The 20,284-nt window shown below is 34.6% G+C and overlaps 1 protein-coding gene across 5 annotated transcripts in view; it reads left to right on the top strand.

Moving 5' to 3' along the window:
* NOL4 (nucleolar protein 4) overlaps positions 1 to 20,284 on the top strand; it is a 295,984-nt gene that overhangs the window by 81,354 nt on the left and 194,346 nt on the right. For all 5 annotated transcript variants that reach the window (XM_037032650.1, XM_037032640.1, XM_037032677.1 and 2 more), the window contains 3 exons: positions 4,341 to 4,452; positions 5,447 to 5,559; positions 12,075 to 12,207. In XM_037032650.1, coding sequence (XP_036888545.1) covers positions 4,341 to 4,452; positions 5,447 to 5,559; positions 12,075 to 12,207 — 358 coding nt within the window. The remainder of the gene's footprint in view (positions 1 to 4,340; positions 4,453 to 5,446; positions 5,560 to 12,074; positions 12,208 to 20,284) is intronic.

Here is a 20,284-nt window from a genome sequence, read left to right as displayed (position 1 = left end):
AAAATGCGTTCCATGTACAATATAAAACTTGAATCTATAATGTAGTACCCTGTATGGGACTTGAGCTGTAGGCCTTCTTCAGGTGGATCGGCTTGTCATTAGGTCACTGTCCTACCCCGTGTTTGCTCCAGAGGCTAATTTTATCGTTTAGTCCATCAAAGGATGCTTTAGTGTAGGGTTTTTATGTAGAACTATTACCATATTCTTTGATAGGAGACATCATTTCTGCTTATAATTTGTTATATGACTTACTATTTTCTGCCTTACTGATGAATCCCACTCTTAACGGACTTAGAACTCAGTATTGTTATTGAAACCATAATTAAGGTCTTGAGAAGCTGCAGGCGGGGCACCGGTCACGTTGTGCTGCCGCGCCCAGCCCCTCCCCCACAGCACATTTAAAGCTACACACCAATGGAACTTCAGCCAGAGCTCAAGTTGAAGGAAGTTTTGCAAGTGCTGGCTTTGTCTTGTGATAATACACTGGCATTTTTGTAAATGCAAAGTTTTAAAATACCGATGTTGATGGTCCAGCTTTCTGTGGATCTTAAGCATCTGTCTAATCTGCCTGTCGAAAAACCCACTGTGGTCCATTCAAGTTATAGAGAGAGACTTGAATAGACTATATGAGCTATAGAGTTAACAGGATTTGGGAGATCAGGTTTGGGTCTCAGCTCTTTGTTTTGCTCTCTGCTAACAGTGGCAATTCATTTCATCTCTCTTTATTAGTCAATCTATTTATCAAAACACTACCTTAAAATCTGTTTTAGACATTGTTTATATTAATGGATACAAAAACCCAAAGAAAAGTATAAAGCACTATATACATGTAATAAAACAAGTCCAGATTTATAGAAACTAACATTTCTAATAAAGAGATACCTCAACGTACTTAACCTGATAAATAATGTCAAGGTCATTAGTTTATATGATTCATTGTGGCTATATTCTAGTCCTTCCTTTATGCTTAATTTTGTCGTGAGCTATGTATGTGGCCACTTAGTATTTAGTTCAGAGGGAGCAAGGCTAATGTGAGTTCATATTATTAAGAAGATGATTGTTTCTGTGTTCATAACAAATTCTAGGAAAGTATGCTCTCTCATTCCCAGATATAAAAATATTTCTAAGAACACATTTTCAAGCAAAGTATTTGCCTTGCCAATGTTCTAGCAAATGTTTGTACTGTATATAAAGTCCAATTTCTATCCTAGAAACAGAGAGAAGTGATTAGATTTGAAAAGTGGGTCAAGGAAATAGAAATTTATAAATGGTTATGGCATTTTGTATAATTAATTATGGCATTAGTAGATTGGCATCTCAAGTATCTGAATCAAAATATTTTCCCATTTCTGTCCCTTGCTGCTAGGTTTTATTTGCAACTGCTTTTACATATTGCATGAAGGATGTTAGAACTCTGATGAATGGTCAGCCTAGAAGAACATGTCCCTGAGTTTTATCACCATTTATGAACATCTATTTAAAGTCAGCTTAGCATTTCAAACATTCATGGAAACAGGGCGTTTCTTTAGAGCATGGGCCACAGGGTCTTTCAGCCTAGGCTTCAAGTTCCAAAGAGACCTGACATGTAAGTGTTCCCTGTTATCTCTGAATGGGGTTACCAAAGGATACTGACAGGACTAAAAGACAGAATTTCATCACAGGGCTTTAGTTCTGAGATGTAATTATTCTAATGACCATAATTTAAGGATCTGCAAGGACATTCTTCATTTTAAACAATATTCTAAGAGCCCAGCAATGAAGGTTGCTTAGAACTTTCCATTACAAAGGGATCTGGGAGGAAAAATTGTAGAGGAGGAAAAAAAAAGAATGATGTTTTTCTCTTTTCACCTCCATGGCAGGAGAAATATTGTTTCAGAAATCAATGTGAGACTTGAAGAGTCTGTCTGGAGGATTTATGCTCCCTGTGCCTGAGAAGACTTGGTAGTGGGTCCCAGGGAGTGAGTGGCGGGGAGGGAAAGATGCGGACAGTGAGGAGCCCGGCAGGTCTCACCATAAACTGGGTTCTGAACTCCAAGAAAACTACACTCACACGAGAGCCTTTATCCACACACATGTATATACCAGATAGTAGCATGCCAAAGAGTGTGCCAGAATACCACCGCAGAGAATAAGGTGGCAAAATGCTTGCCAAAAATCTTTTCTAAGATACAAATGGGACCTTATATTCCTTATGCACACAGGTGCCCATAAACACGAGCATATTTGTGTATTACAGGTACTTGTTTCTCAGAATAAAGCGACAAAAGAAATGTAATGTGTTTAACAAGGGTTCCAAGACAGATTCTTTGGGAGCTAAAGAGAGCCAGGACAAGTAGCACAGTGGAGGAGTCCAATCAATTATAAATCCGCCTGGGAGGGGTGCCCCGCAAAAGCTGTATTCGCAGGGCGGAAAGGGCAGACCATGGCAGGTGCATCAGGACCGCAGAAGCCAATAGGGCGTCTCTTCACCGTGCCACTCGCCTGTGTTTCTTTCAATGGAAGATTTCTTTTTATGTATGGAGAGAAAAGATTTAATAGAAATCCTCTACAGAGATCAATGGAACATTCTTCTCAAATCCTATTTGTTAATGAATTTACTGCTCAGCCCCATTAATTCCAATGGGCTAGACAATTCTGTGAGTTAAAAGATAATAGTGACTGGGTGTGCATCATCAACATTTTTTACTTATGCATTCTTATGAAACAGACTTCCAGAGAGTCAGAAAAAATTATCTCTAATCAGGTAAATAAGTATGGCAAAGTTGTGAGTTCCCCTCCTCAGAATAGAGCACTAGGAATCAAATTTGTGTGTGTGCATGTGCGTATAGAGAAAGAAAGAGCATGAAAAAGAAAGAATGGGCATTTAAGGTGTGTGTTCTTTTTCCTATTTAATAGCAAATACAAAAAGTTTGATGAAATACTTTCAGATTTTTTTGCTTTTCTTTCACATTTCCTTGTATAGTATAAAGAAGTACTTTTTAAAGAAGCTGGACATCTTAATTTAAGAATAATACTTATATTAAAATCAAGAGTTTTAAACTTCAGATCCTAGCGCAGTTGAACTTTGACTACCTGTATATGGATCGTCCATGGAAGACTTTAACTACAGACTTGTGCCTTCTCTTTGGTATACTTGTGGCTTCTTTTCCTGAGAGTCAGTGGGATAGGCCCAGTGACACAAACTGATTTTAATATTAAATTCAGGAAAACATGCTTTATAGTTTTCGATGCAGGGTCTCCTCGAGGCTGTGCTCCTTCCACAGCGGGAATAAGCAGAAGTGACCCCATCACCATTAATGGAGTTGGCGTAGCTTTTTATTCTCTTATACATGAGGTGCACATTTTTTCCTTTCTACAAACATAATGTGTATTAGTGTTCACAACAGTAAATGTGTACCCGAGAAACCATCAGTGGCATTTCTGTTTAATTCGCAACTTCATCTCCCTGCTTATCTCATGTTTCATGTGCCAGTGTTCGTGCTGTGGTGGAAAACCAGTGCTTGTGTCCGACTCCTGAGTAGTGCTGTCTGAGTCAGTGTTAATTTGTATTTAGGGACTTTGAACAGTCTGTCAGTTTCATGTCAGAAATTATTTGTCTCGATGAGAGAAATAGCTTGGCTTTTGAAAGTAAGTTGACTCTCGATCATAGTTCTGAAAATAGAAGCTCTGGGTAGGGCACTGGGAAAGCTTGTTTTGACAATCGATGGGTGCGAGCTATTATAGGCAGACATTATGCAGATGTGATATAAAGTAACAGAACAGGCAGCCAAAGCACATTTCCAGGTGTGTCATTTTCTGTGGAAGGGATGATTCACTGCAGTAAATACATATGTGAATGCGGGTAGAATTCTCTTTTATTTTCCCTTAAAACATTTTGAAAAGCAATAATGAAGAAATGCTCATTCACACAAAATCCAAAGTTTATTGTTTCTACTTGGGACAAAATTTTAAAATATATTTGTAAAATTGGATAAAATATTGATGATGCTAGCAGTAAGTTTTAAAAAAACAATGTTGGTGATTTTTAATAAGGAAAATTCACAATAATATCTCTACACTGTGATTATTCTTAATAAAATCAATGCAGAAATATAATCCGATATCCATTCAGATGTGGCTGATTTTTTTCTCCACATCGTGTTATTAATTATTATTAAGAAACATGCAATCAAGTTGGATAGATATTTCTTGAAATGATGCATGGTATGCAGTGCATGCTTTCATTGTGCTTCCTGCCATTATGGAATAATGCGTCTTATTTGGAAATACAGTGATCATTTCTGTTGAATCACACTCAGCCAGCTTATATAATAACACTTCTATTTTGTGAATCATTGCAGATTTCAGAGAGCTATGCCTTCCTACCAAGAGAAGCGGTGACAAGATTTCTAATGAGCTGCTCAGAGTGCCAGAAAAGAATGCATTTAAACCCAGATGGAACAGATCATAAAGGTAGCCTCAGTGTCAAATAGTGAGATTTAGAGTAATTTTATTCATAATGGCAATTTATATCTCACATTTTAATAAAAATGTGGTAGACTGAAACAGTTCAACAAGTCAGAGCATCTCATTTATTCAGGCAGGAGGCAGTGAATTTTGAATATCCACTCACAGAGTAATTCAGTGCCCATTTTCACAAGAAAGGCAGTTTGACTGGGAAAATAATTTTTCCTATAATAATATTTTAATTGTATGTATTTTTGTTGTATTTTAGATATATTCAGCAAGCAAATTGATGTCACATGGGTGTCCCTTTAAATCTGCCAATTCCTTATTTCCTAAAGTGATGATTAGTATGGAGTTCCTTCACTGAAAAAGTTTACAAACAAATTATAATTTGTTTTTTTGTGTCCATTAAAAATTATTTAGATTATTTTCCTAACCAGGAAATTCTCTCAGAGGTTACATTCATCTCAAAGACACATTTAGGCTAGCCCATTCCCATGTGTTGGAGAATGAGAAAGTAGACTGGCAAAAAAAAAGTGAGTACATACAGAGGGTGGGGCAAAAGTAAGTTTACAGTTCAAATGGAAAATGATACAATAATAAATAATAGTACAAGAATAAACTCGTGATTCACAGACAACTGTAAACCTAATTTTGTCCCACCTTATTAAATTAAGTTTGCCACAAAAATGAGCAATTCAAACGTACTAATAATTGTGTTTAATTACTGTGTTGCCTTCACTCGCTATTACCCAGGATGTCAAAAGCTCCTCTACAGTTAGGAGTAACTAATTTAGCCATAGGGCTAACTTGGTGCAACATACCGTACCTTTGTAGAAGCTTGCCAGTTATTTTTTCTACAATCCATACCTAATGCTTGCAGTCTCCTATACACTTGGTATCTAGAATCTTATTTCAACTTGAACAAATTGAATCACTCTGAAATTACAGGTTGAATGCAGTAGCACTTTCATTACCCACGAACAATGTTGTATTGCAGATAATGGAAAACCTCCCACCTTGGTGACCAGCATGATCGACTACAACATGCCAATCACCATGGCCTATATGAAGCACATGAAACTGCAGCTGCTGAACTCCCAGCAGGATGAGGTAAAATGGGAATATCCATGTGTGCTGTCAGAGGTCGGAATGACATTTGATAACCACGGCTGTGGTGTGAAGCATGGTGGCATTTTGAAGATGGTAATTTATTTTTCAATGAGAGAGATGTCACCAGGATTGCATAGATGGAGACTGTAGAGATTCCCTGTCTTAACACACTCACCTTGGTGAACTGTGAAAATGTGTTCATTCCCAAGAAGGTTCTTTTTCGTTAATGGACCTTCGTAGAGCTAGGCTTAGTAAAGTGCCGGAAACTTCAGGGGGAAGTTTCCCAAATGAGTGAGCATCCCAGGAAAGTATCCAACCCTTTAGTACTAAGGTTATTCTGCCTAGAAAGAAGAAAAGTCAGTTTAACAGGTATTTCCAGTATAATCATTTCTCAACCATCTAAATCTTGCATCTATTTTAAAGTTATAGTTTATCTGATCATTCTATATATTTGTTTATCTGCTTCTCTGAAGTTTTTAGGAACAATTTGAGGTGATTCATCTAAGGGTTTTGATGTTCCAAATTATTCTATTTAATTTGTGTAGTAACAGTCTTGCAATATGCCTGTTGGCAAGTATTAGACATGAAATACACATTTGTTGACTTCCAGAATACGAATGAACTCCCTGGTTTAGTTGAGATATCTCAAAAGCAGGAACCAAGTTGTACATGTACTCTCTGTGTGTTTTCCAAAAGAGTTACAAAAATATGGACTCAGTAAACCCTTATTAACTAACTAGCAGCCATTAATCAATAAACATATTTATTAATAATGAACATATTAATAATAAATACATATTAAGAATAACTTTTCAGGCTAATAAATTCTCTCCCCTTGAAATTTCTCTAGAACAGGAAATATTAAATATTTATTCTTTAAACATTGCATTATTTGATGGAGTATTATTAATTTCAAAAAATACTTTGCTGAGCTAACTTTATAAAATTCAAATTAAATTTCAGGCTTTTGGTTTTCTTTGTTATTTGAGCAGATTTAATTTCAAAGCTATGTAAAATTGCTTTTATCTCAAAAGACTTTAGGGGTACATTCTATAAGAAGATCTGTATTAGTGCGGTAACAGTGTCAGATTCCATATTACCAGATGGCTACATATAAATAATTAGATAAATAGTAATAAAATTGTTGGGTAAACAACATGAGCAACAATGGGCAAATATTATTGTCAATCCATTCCTGAAAATGGAAAACATTATTTCCATGATTCATTACATAACTGAAAAAAAAATTAATCTCATAATCTAATGAGAGCTGTCAAATTACTTGTAACTCATTTAGATGTTGATATGTTTATTTCTAGGCCAAAAAGTAAGAAGATCAACTTTGTACCAACAGTAAAGGTCACATCTGCTGAGTCCTTCTGGCCTCTAAAAAATTATAAGTATTTCACACAAAGGAAAGAGAGTCTTTTAAATTTGTGACTGAATTAGGAGATAAGGCCTTTCCTTAAATTTTGAAAATACTGAGTTGGATGTATGGTACCTTAATAAGTATTCAGATCAATGAGTAGATTATTTATCTAATTTTAAAAATTATAATTATTGAAAGATAGAAATGTAATTAAGTAAAGTGAGTCATGTTAAAATTAAAGTGAGATAGTCCATTGTGATCAGTTATATTTAAATGATGTATTAATTAAATCAATATTTAGTGAGTACCTTCTATGTAACTGACACTCTTATAGAAAATGGAGATAAAAAATAAATAAATTGATAAAAATTTTGAGTTTATTAAGCTTCTATTCTTGTGAGGGGGAGAGACAACAAAAAAAAATAAGGAAAATATGTATATAATAAGATGTTATTATGAAGCTATTATGAGAAAGAAAAAAGGCCAGAAGTGGGCTTTAGGATTACAAAATATTGTGTCCAGTGTAAGATCTATTGATCTCATAAATTGTTGGTGATGTTTAAACTTAACCAAACTTTCTGGGGAAGAGTTTGAAAACAATTATTTAAAAATTTAAGTTATTTATATTCTTTGACTAGAAATTTAAACCAAGACCTGTGATATATGAAATAATTTATGTGTTAGAATGTCTAGTGCATTGCTAATAGTGCATGATTGGATACAAATACTTCCAATATGTAACAGTGAGGAACTGTTAAATTTGCACTGTCCAATATGGTAGCCACTAGCTACCATGTGGAATATAAATTTCATTAAAATGAAATTAATGGAATTTCATGTGTGGAATATATGATTTAAATATAAATGCAAATCATATATTTAAATTTATACAAATTTAAATGTATAATTTAAATATATAAATTATATATATTTGAAATACATATTCAAATTTATATAAATTTAAATATACATTTATATGAATTTATAAAATTTATATAGATTTATATATATATAACGTGGAATATAAATTTCATTAAAATTAACTGAATTAAATATTTAGTTTTTCAGTCATACTAGCCACAGTTCAAGTACTCAATAGCCAAATATGGCTGGTGGTCACTCAATAGCGGATGTTATAGAGCCATTCCATCATTGCAGGATGTTTTCCTGAACAGCCCTATCTAAATAATCAGCATTAGCTGCACCTACGGAGCTTACTAACTGCGTGTTTCAGGGCTCTCACCCCAAGATTATAATTCTAGATCCGATGTGTGGGACTCGATGATATGAATTTTTAACAAGGTCTACACTCATGTATACTAAGGTTTGAAGTGGTTCATTTCATAGAAATTCTACTAGTACAGGCTTCAAGTTGATCTGAGCACAAGGTAAGCGAACAACAGGGCAAAGATGAGGCAGGCAGTCTTCTGGAAAACCCTAAACATTTGATTGAGTAGCTTACACATTACTTGGTAGACATGGATTGACTTGTATATTGCTACAAATTTATGAGCAGAGAAGTGGCATATTATGACATGGAAAGATTAATTTGGTAGTAGTGGATGAACGGGACTGGTGGGGACGAAACCGAAGGTGGGTAGATGAAAGGGGAATGTTACTAGGTCATTAGGAAAATAGAAAGGGAGATCCTGAACCAGTTGAGGTAGTGACAGTGGCAATTGGGGGTATTCGATAAAGATTCTCTAAAGGTAAAATCTGGAACTCAAAAACTAAAATGAAATGTGGAGCAAATTAGAAATGTAAATTTTAAGCAACTTCTCAAAATAGAAGTAAAAGCTCAAAAAATAAAGTTTTTTTCAAAATACAAAACAAGTACCATTCTTAAAAGGGGAAAGACTGGGAAGAAAATCATTTATTACAGTAGAATATATATTCTAATTTTTAAAATTAAGTTTCAAGGAAGCAGAGTTATGATGGTTAGCCATGGCTTTCATTATCACGAGATGGTAGTCATGTAAGGAATAAGCTCACAGTGTAAGATGTGGAGAGTCATTTCCTCTACAGGTCCTCACACAAAACAAGACAGAAATAAGGATTTAGATGAATGGCTTAAAGATGATCATGAGTAAAGTAAAATACTTGATATCATATCAAATTGTATATGATTCAAAGCAAATTGAATCATATCAATGATTCAATCAAATTTTATGATTCTTTACCTTTGAAAATACTCAGTAATTTCTTCCTAAGGTGATTAGCATTATCTCTGTTGATAATAAAAAGCATATTATATTTCATACTTGTTGCCACCTTTTATTGAATGATAATAACTTATTCTGTTAATAATTACAATAGAACTTACAGAATGAATGCATACACTTAATGCAATAAAGTCCTTTGTAAAAATAAGCAAGTGGATAATTCATATTCTAATAAGTAGTACAATTGTGAAAAGCAAATCATACTTCATAGTATTTAAATAATACTATGTATTATTTAAAGAGGAAAGTATTTAAATAATCATAATCATTAAGCTACTTATGATGTGTAACTTAAAATTGTGTTTAAAAAAATACAAATAAAGAACAGGTACATTTGGTTGCATAATTATTTTTATCTATTGTCCAGGTATCTTAGAAAGTATGCTGACAAGAGTGTCACTTAGTGGTAATAGAAAGTATATTAATTATTCATAACATGCTAAGACAGTTTATATAATCCTTCCATGGAACAAAGACTGTGAGCTGGCTCTTTCAACACATGCATACACATTCTCACATACACATACATTTTACACTCATACACATGCGTGTGTCTCAGATGGTGTCTATGCACACACACACCACGGAAACAATATTTTACTAGGTTACATATAGTTAGCTATTTCTAGTATACAAAATAAATGCTTATTATAAAGGCAATGTTTATGTAGAATAGAAACCTACTTTGTAAATGCACGTTGCTCATCTTTACCATTATATTTAAGTTTATTTTTATATATGTTCATATAATAAATATGAATCTTATTATATACTGTAGAATTTTTATATATTCTACATAACAATATCAAGGAGTTTTGTGCTTATTTTAATGTGTATCTGATATTGTTCTAACTACAAATTACATGTTTCCTCAATCTTTTTGTAGCCCTATGAGATTGATACTGCTATCATTTCTCTTTTATAGATGAGGACATGAGGCACAAATGGTTAGGAAACTTGCTTAAAGTAACACATCTCATAAGTGGCAGACCCTGGATCTGAACCAGACAGTCTGGCTTTAGAGAATGAAGTCTAAGACACTGACATCATGGGCACTGTGACGTGTATGTGCTCATAAAATGGGTATCTGTGCCAGCCGGCTATATGTGCATATACATTGATAACATTGATGTGCACACTGAGTTCTATTATTTTTTCTCCCTTTAACATACATATTTATTTCAGATGCACTAGATTTCCTTAGAATTTAGATAGGAGAAAACATAATGTACAGAGAGAGAGGATATGCCACCAGGAGACATCTAGGTGGCTGATGGCCCAGAGGGCTCACAGGGTGGCATGTCCTCACTAAAATAATAAAGAGCTAATACTACTCAGTATACCCAGACATGATCAGAACTTTTGCTAAAGGAAGGACATCAACACCACCTTGACCGGACCTATGGGCCAGAATACCAATTTGTCAGTCTAATGGAGTCTTCTTCTCCCCTAACCACAGCAACTTCTTTGCTGATAGATATCAAGATATAATTTATAAAGCCAAGGTAACTCTTTCTATTCTAAGAAGGTATTTTCAAAAGCCTAGGTGAGTTCATATGAATTCCAGTTCTGGTATACAATAGTGGGATACATGATTTTAACTGTTCTGACTTTCAGTTTCTCAATGTGTACAATTGGATGGATTCTGAAACCTAATTTACAGGCTGTGGTGAAGTGAGTGAAAAAATAAAAAGAACAGTGTCTGAAATGTAAATAGTAGCATTGTTACTACTACTTATTATGTTAAACTTTCACATCCAACATTTACAAATGAAAATCAAATCTAGTGATTTCAATTAATATTTACAATATTTTACTCAGGTTTCGCAGGCTTTCCTGGTTACATAAGCAAACCATTTGTCCAAAAGTCAGTTCTCCAAAAGGAGTTTGCTTTCGTGAAAAGGCTATTGCAATATATTTTAGATTTGGTTTAACATTTGACAGGGGTTGATGAATTGGTCGTTTGGCAAAAAGGCCTTTGGCTAATTTAGCTATTAGGTGGACTAGCTTTTGGTAAATGCATCTTTCACAGTTTACCCAGAATTCCTTTTTGTGCTTGCAGTAAATTTATGTTCACTTATGAGGAAAGAAAGACGTGCTGGGGTTATGTTGCTCTCTAGCAATGTGGACTTTGAATCTGGCCATGTACGTTTGTTCCTAGAATCCATCCTGTTTGCCAATGAGTAGTTCTTGGTTAAGGTTGTTATTATGATTACTATTGTAGTTTAAGGTCTGTGCTTACAGAAAGTGTTTTTGCTAATAAAATAATGGTGGTGGAAGGAGACCTGACCTGGGGTGGGGAACACACAGTGCTGGATATCATATCAATTAAATTTTATGATTACCCCAAAAATATTCAGTAATTTCTTTCTAGAGTGATTAACATTATCCCTATGTTGATAATAAAAAATCCACAATATTATATTTTATATACTTTCCTACCTTTAATTGAAAGGTAATTTATTCAGTTAATAATTAGAATAGAACTTACAAAATGAATGCATTCACTTAGTTTCATTAATTACTCATTAAAATAATGTGTTATATTATAGAAATGTACATCTGAATCCTATATAATTTTATTAACTTATATCACCCCAATAACTTCAATAAAAAGGAAAAAAAAATCCATTCTTTTGTAATTCAGGATGAATCCCCAACTATATCCTCCCTAAGCATGTTATTCTACCCTTTAAATCGGCCTCTACAAAGACGCATGGCTTGAGTCTTCACAAGTCTTGAAACTTCTTAGTGGGAGAAGCTATTCTGTTACTTGTTATTTTGAATTTCAATGTGTAACATATTTATCTGAGTCCTGTAAAAGCAATGTACTGGCTAAACTCTAATGGACCCTAGTGATAAAATGGTCACTATTTAAATGTATTATTTGTATGATGCTTGATGAGGTTTTAAACCATTTTCAGGATGAAAGTTCAATAGAAAGTGATGAATTCGATATGAGTGATTCCACACGGATGTCGGCTGTGAACTCCGATCTCAGCTCCAATCTTGAGGAAAGAATGCAGAGTCCCCAGGCCCTTCATGGCCAGCAAGATGGTAAGCCGTTCAGACTGAACAAACACATACCAAACAAAACAAAAACAACCCGGAGTCAGAATTTATTAGAACAGCCACCTCTTATTCTTGTCTCCATTCTTTATCTGTTTCTTCGGGACTTTTCTGTGGACTCTGCTTACGTTATCCACTTCATTATTTTTGGATTCAAGTAGTTTGTTCAAAACTGGGGGCGGGGTGGGGGTAGACTGATTTATGAATAGATGTTAGTTGTAAAAATTTAAGCTTGCCCATGTTTTGTTCTCTAAACTTAAAATGTGTTCTATCCACGTACTTTGGATTTCTAGCTTGGGTTTCTCAGGCCATCAATCTTCTGAGTGTATTAAGAGTTTATGACCAAAAGTATAATCTGGACATTTTAATTTTACTATAAGACAAGGTGGTAAACTGAAAACAATTGATATAAAAAGATAATTTTATCAGAGTTATTTTGCTCAGTAAGAAGATTTTTGCTGGGAACTTGAGCTACTTTATTCAGCTATAAAAGGGAGAAAGATTATGATCTATTATTTTTTTTGGTTCATTAAAGATTCCTGAATCACCCCATTGTTCTTGATAGAAAGATAATTGGGTGTATAGAGTAAGTAGACTTGGTAGTTAAAACACTTTAGGTCTAATGTTTTCAGAGACCTTTAAAAACTCTCTCTGCAGATTTTTGTCTTTATAAGTATAAAGTGATGCATGCAAGTAAATGTGTTACTTGGGTAATTGTGAATGAGAATTAGGGGTTATAAATAGAAGGAAACTGGCCAATTTTATTCAACATTAGTTTATTATTTCTGTAATAAGTTTACATAAATTTTCTGTGACTGTATCATTTTGTGCCTACATCTGCAGATAGGGAAATAAAAATCTTTCCTTGGTTTCTTTGACATTTGCTATTAAAAACTCACTGCAAAATATTGCTGCATTTCTAGCTGCTCTGAGTGTTCTGCTTGTGCTTTCAAGGTTAAGAAATCCATAGATTTAAGCATGCAAACATCTGACAAAAAGCTGGAAGCGTTCTTTTTTTGTACTACTTTTAAACAGAGGACTTGGCTTTGTTTAGAAGCAGTACAAACAGTACTACTTTGAAAGTAGTACAAACAGTAGTGGAAGGAGTTGTACTGCTTTTAAACAGAGGAGTTTAAAAGATGTCGGTGTTTGTTGGCATGTGTTAGGAGTGCACAGATCACTGATTTTAAAATCACATCTTACTCACCATATAGTGGAATCGCTATTGTAGTAGGAAGAACACATTTATTTGAGAAATTTCTAAGAATGAAGAAGTTCTTCTGGTATAGAACTGAATTATCATTTTTCATCTATATGTAGACTTGTTCAGAGCTGGATTTTTAATGGAAATTGTATTGCGGTGGGATCATAGAATAACTGGAAATATATATATGTATTTCTCACTCTATTAATATTTGTCCATGTATTTTTGTTAAATGTGTTGGGTGACATTGGTTAATAAAATGACATAGGTTTTAGGTATGCATTCTGTAATACATCATCTGAATATTTTATTGTGTGTTTACTACCCCAAGTGAAATCTCCTTCCATCACCATTTATCTCCCCTTTACCTTTTTCTACCTCCCTCAACCCCCGCTTTCCTCTGGCAATCACGGTACTGTTGTCCGTGACCTTGAGTCTTTCTTTTTTCTTTTTCTTTTGCTTAATCCCTTCACTCTGATACCCCAGTCCTCAACCCCCTTCCCTCTGATATCTGTCAGTTTTTCCTCTGTATCTGTGAATCTGTTTCCACTTTGTTAGTTTATTTTGTTTAATCATGTTTCTTGTCTTTCTCTGACTGGCTTATTTCACTTAGCAGAGTACTCTCCAGGTCCATCCATGCTGTCACAAATATGTGTTTATGTCATGATCTTGTTTAGTCTATGATTTTGTAGGATTTAAATAGCAAGAAAATGTCTCTCATGATGTAAATTCATGGTTTTCTTGATTGAAATTGCCAGTTGAGGATTATTGGCTAAGGAATAGCTGATGAGATTTAAATCTACATTGATTTTAATGAGATGTAGTAAAATACCTTCAAGTATTACCTATTCTTAGGAGAAAGCCCTTTCTCATCATATATTATTGATATGTGCCTCAAGGATAAACACCTATAATTGTTCCTTCTCCAAGGTAAGCCTAAGCCTTTACTTTCAGGTTAAAGGCCTTTTCCTCACACTTCTCATTGAGTTTTCTGTTGAAATGACCTCCTTTCTCCATCATGGGTTTTCCCATGATCAGCATACAAACATGGTATGACAAATACCATCTTTATAAAGCCTGTGTTGATCCCACGGTGCTCCTGCATTCATTGCATTTCTCTGCCCCACTGCATACACACTTCACAGTGCCGCACATTGAAAGAGTTGTCTCATCGTCTCCACTTCCTTACCTCTACTTCTGTTGGCTCATCTCAGTTAGAAATCCATCCTCGCCTCTGTACTTTACTTGTTTTTATGCATATCAGCGGCAACCTTCAAGTTGCCTGATTCATTGGTCAAGATTTTTTTTTTATCCCTTGTCTCTTTCCATCCTAACTTTAAAGAAAGGCACACCCTTTGTTTCCTGGTGGGCCTCTTCCTCCGTAAACTCTGTGCGTTCCTTTTTCGTATCTGCCCTATCCTGTAGAGGTTGGAGTGCTCTGCAGTGAAGCTCTTACCTCTCTACGCTGCTCTACACCCGCTCTCTACATAATCACATGGCTCCAGTGCCATCCACGTCCTGATGAATCCCATATAAACTGCTTTAAGCCTTGATATCTTCCTGAGCTCAGGACCGTCTTCCCCTATCTTCGAAATCAACAGTTTTCAGAGGCCTTACCACTGTATGAAACTATTATTTTAATCTATTAGCTCTTTTTCTTCTAGAATGAAAATATCATATTAATTAATGTATTTTGTTATGCTGTTGATTTTCTTATAGCTGTTCCATTTGAGATAGTTCTTAAATGATCCATTATTTAAATGATTAAAAGATATGTTTTTACTATAATTATGATTTGTGATAGCAGTTTTATATATATTTTGTGCTTTCTTTTTTTCTCCTAGGCCCCGACAGCAGCACTTTCCTAGATGTCACTCATAGTGACAAACTACTGTGTCATTTCTTTCTTAGTTTTTTGTACTTAAACACACATGCATGTAGACATATGTCCATATTCAGAAGATTTTGTCATCATTATTTTATAAAAATAGGTTCATGTAACTTATACTATTGTTGTAGCTTTTCTTCCTCATCTGTATCTTAGTTTTAGAACTTCCTGTTTGCTGAAATATGTGTATAGAGTGGGGACAAATAAGAGGCATGGTTCCTACCTTCAGGTGATGTAGTATCTGAGGGAGTAAAGGTATGAATGAATACCATTCACATTTGGTTAGAGTTCATCAAACAAATGTGGGAAAATTTCTGCTTACTTAAAAATACGAAGTCATAGTGGTAAAATTTTAATTTATGCCTTTTTTTTCAAATCAGTGGGGATTCTGGGTGCTAGGTCTAAATTGGGACTGAACAATATAAAATTTTAAAAGTTAAATTACAATGTTCTATTTTTTAACACTAAGTAATTAATGTGTTAGTTTAGAAAACTTGAAATAGCATATTGTGAGTTTTAGGAATCCTTCCCAATAATTATAACACAGGTAGATAGAATAATGTCTTTATTGGACACCATATAAAATGGAAAGTGAAAAAAAACATTTATTTTTAATTTTCATCTCACTATGGTTATAAAGATTTGCAATATATTCAATATCAAAAGAAAAATAGAAAATATACATCATTTTAGAGATATAAGCTTCATAATATAAACTTTATAATGACATGGATAAGCCAAAGTAGGTTTATAAAGGCATGTACTCTGTGAGTACATGAATCACAGAGTTTATTTTTGTTATTTATTGATTAATTATTGTATTACTTTCCATATGAGCAACTGTAAACCTATATTGCCCTGCCCCGTATGTATCGTCTGTATGTTGGACTAAAGGAGGAAAGGAAGGGAAATGTATCTCCATCGGGCTGGATAATCAAGTAAGAACAAAAAGACACAAACTAGAACAAATTTAGAGAAGCATGCTGCAAGACCGATGCTTAGTATTTAGCTTATTTTAAGTTTTTAATGCTCCTTTAACTCAATAAAAACATAAACTTAAAAAGTGCACAGAAAGTGCATGGGAAGTATTTTACCCTCATTTTAAAAAACTGAGTAAATTGAGTAAAAGATAGTAAGCTATTTTTAAAAAGTTTCTTTTTGCAGTCTTAGAGTAGTGCGTTGTGGTTAAAATCATTTGAAAGTTGTACAGTCACTTGACTTCCTCATCAACACAGGAGGTCCTTCAGACTGTTGTGGAATAGAAGGCATGCATCCTTCCCTGGAAGGGCTCGAGCATGTGCCGTGGCTGCGGTTCATTTCACAGAATTCCCAAAACCCTTCTGGACCAGAAAGCTCAAACAAGCTCTGTATTCAAATGCCCATCACTTTGGAAGTGTTCTTGTTTTGCCACCCATTTAAATGTAGTGTGAGTAGAAATGTCGTCACCTAGGCTTTCAGCTTTAAATCCCAGATCCTAGAAATTTGTGGGAGTATGGATTAGCTCTAAAAAGTATTCTTATGCTTAATCAATTATTTACTTTATTCTGAATTTGAACATTCTTAAAAACAGCTGATCTGTATTGGTTTCTTTCTTCTTCTTCTTCTTCTTTTTTTTTTTGCTGTCTAAGGCTATTAAATAATATCTAGCAAAGGAAAAGTGTCAGACTTAGAAATGGACTCAAACATTCAACTTCATTTAATAGAGAAATAGTTTTTTAAGAATCATTTTAACTGGTTTTCTGACTTAATACCTTATTGTAAATTATTCATACTTTTGTAAGGGAATATTTGTGCTTTACTAAACTCAAAATGATTATTAAATAACAGCAAAGGATTTTTATATTTGAAGTCATAAAAATGTTTAATTTTTCTTTTTGCCTTTTTTTTTATTATAGGAATACCAAGTGGAGTTGAGGCATACTCTCAACTCTCTGTACATGGGCTTAGTAAGCTTTAAAACTAAAACTACAGTAGGAAAAAATATACATTTTTCTTTAGCCATCATTTTAAAAAATATTTTATTTATTTTTAGAGAGAGGGGAAGGGAAGGAGAAAGAGTGAGAAAGAAACATCAATGTGTGGCTGCCTCTCACATGTCCCCCACTGGGGACCTGGCCTGCAACCCAGGCATGTGCCCTGACTGGGAATCAAACTGGCGACCCTTTGCTTCACAGGCCCACGCTCAATCCACTGAGCTACACCAGCCAGGGCTAGCCATCATTTTCTATGATTTTTGTCATGGCATCTCAAAATTGCTTTTAGAAGAGGGTGTTCAAGGCCCCTTTATTGTACTCTGACTCAGTGGAATGGTGTACAAATTTTTTAATGTAGTTTTGATTTGCAGTATTTAGTACTTCAATAATTTATCAAATAATGGCTATTTATACATTTAAACCTTAACAGTATCCTATGTGCCAGGCAAAGGGATATGGTAATATTTAGAAACAAGGAAACAGGGAGAAAGACTTGCAAATTAAAAAGTTCATCAACACACTCAAATACAGAACAGGCTGACAGGGTCCAGAGGGGGGAGGGGAGAGAATCATAGAGGAAAAGGGAATGGACTCACATGAACAAGTATAAAGGACACATGGACAATAACTAAGGGTGGGGAACTGAAATGGGAGGGAGGTGGGGAGCACAGGGCAGGGGGGCAGGCAGGGTTGGGAATATAAGACAGAAAGCTGTACTTGAACAAGAATTAAATTTTAAAAAATATTAAAAAAATAAAAATAAAAAATAAAAATAAATTTTAAAAAAGTTCATCAACATTTATATCGCCTTTTGCCCATTATGGACTATAAAAATATATTCAAGGCTACTTTTTCATTTAAAAATGTATTTAATTCAATTAGCATTTAGAAATACATAGTTTATTTGTTAGAATTTGAAAATCTTCCCCTTTTTGTATAATACTTGTATTCTTGGAATATTTTGATACACTTCAATTGGTCCGGCCAGTTTTGGTGAATGGGAACAAAACTGAATCAGAATTTAGTGGCTAACCTGCATACAAATATCAACTTACAATGTATGTGGATGGATGGATAGATCTTACAAAATTATGCTTAATTATACTAAACTTTAGAGAACTTTAGACTTCACTGCTGAGAATAGGTTAATATTTTACCATAAATATCAGTTTAGGGAAAATTAAGTGATAATTTATGCTATAAATATAGGTTAATTAAATATTAGGTACATATTCTGCCTTCAAATGATTTAATTGCTTCCCTCTGAGTGAACTCATAATTATATTTTTAAATGTTGTGGCTGTCAGGATCAAAAGGTCAGAACACAGTAACTGAAACTTAGAAAAGTATGTTGTTTTAAATCTCCTTAGGAAACAAATTGAACCCCTCTGCTGACCACCGAGTCCTTCAGAGCCTGGTCAGACTCTGCATCCAATGACTAGAATAGATGTTGCCCTCTTGACTCTGGAGTTAGATTCCTTCTTTCAGGGATGTTTAGATATTTTGTATAAGAAAATGTTACTCTAGAATTACTCTAGAATTTCCTGTATTGTAATCCACAGTGTGCTGGTTTCCAAAGAAATTCACTGGACAAAATTCTGCATTAAATATTTTTTCCAAGACTCTTTGAGCACCTTCGCTTATGTAGTGGGGATCTTTGCCCCGCACTAAGACTTATATGATACAGCCCTGGCTGGTGTAGCTCAGTGGATTGAGCGTGGGCCTGCAAACCACATGATCGCGGTTTGATTCCTAGTCAGGGCACATGCCTGGGTTGCAGGCCAGTTCCCAGCAGGGGACTCATGAGAGGCAACCATACATTGATATTTCTCTCCTTCTCTCCTTCCCTTCCTCTCTAAATGAATAAATAAAATCTTTTTAAAAAAGACTTATATGACACAGCATTCACCCCCCAAAAGGAAGCTTGTTCAGGGTTGAGGTAGCCAAGATGGAGGCGGATGTCCCATTCAGAAAAATAATGCCAGAAAGTGTCTTATGTAGAGACTTGAGTATACATAGGCAATGGTGAGTGGTGAGAGACCCTGTATTTCATTATTCATTCAGCAGTTATCTTGTGAACCCTACAAAGAATCACACAGTGAGGTTACAGGCATGAACATAGTGTATTAGACTGAACAACATGAAATGGATGAGCTCTACCATAACTTAAAATGCAACAGGAAGAGTGTGAAAGCAAAATGCTTTTGAAATTGGGATATATTTCTATTTCAGAACAATGATACATGCACATGTATGTCCTGCATATCTTAACTTGTACTTACTTGTAAAATGACTATAGTCTTGATTTGAGTGGAAACACAGAAGGGAGTAAATTAAAAAAAAATGAGTGATAAGTTGTGAGATAATCAAGTGGGGCAAGAGGTATGGTAGTGGGAGTTTCATATTTTTTCTTCTTTCCTTATTTAGATTTTTTCTGAGTATAGATTTCTACCTTGGGAACTTAAAGAAATATTTTGCCATGTATAATGCATACTTTTTTGCACAGATTTTTTAGGGAAAAATAAGGATGCGCATTATACATGAGTAGTGCTAATTCTGCACCTATATAAATGTTTAAAACATTTTTCGCTTGTGCATTAAAAGTTTAAGTCTAGAAAGTAATAATGATATCCATACGCAAAATAATACCTTGGAATATGATCATCAGTTTTGTTTCTAAATATAAATAAGTAAATACTTGAATCAAAAATTAAAATGAAAGATTTTTTCCCTGTAAGTTTGGGCCACAAACATGGGTGCACTTACACACAGGAGCCCATTATACACAGCAAAATCCAGTATTTATGGGACCCACCTCTGGTGGGGATGATTAAGACAATCCCGTGGGAAAGCAGGGAGTGCATATTCCAGACCATTCTTTTGGAGACATTCTCCTTGGCAGTTTTGGGGTGTCAAGATGGCACACGTGTAAAGGCGACTGAGTTATGCAGTTGTAGTTCATGCTCAAATGCTATTTTTGGCCAATGTTACCTTCTGCAT

Source organism: Sturnira hondurensis, unplaced genomic scaffold (genome assembly GCF_014824575.4).
Source record: "Sturnira hondurensis isolate 20B ecotype Veracruz unplaced genomic scaffold, ASM1482457v3 Scaffold0001872, whole genome shotgun sequence".
NCBI lineage: Eukaryota > Metazoa > Chordata > Mammalia > Chiroptera > Phyllostomidae > Sturnira > Sturnira hondurensis.
The sequence above is the reverse complement of the archived record's forward strand: the minus strand, read 5'-3'. Positions and strand labels throughout refer to the sequence as shown.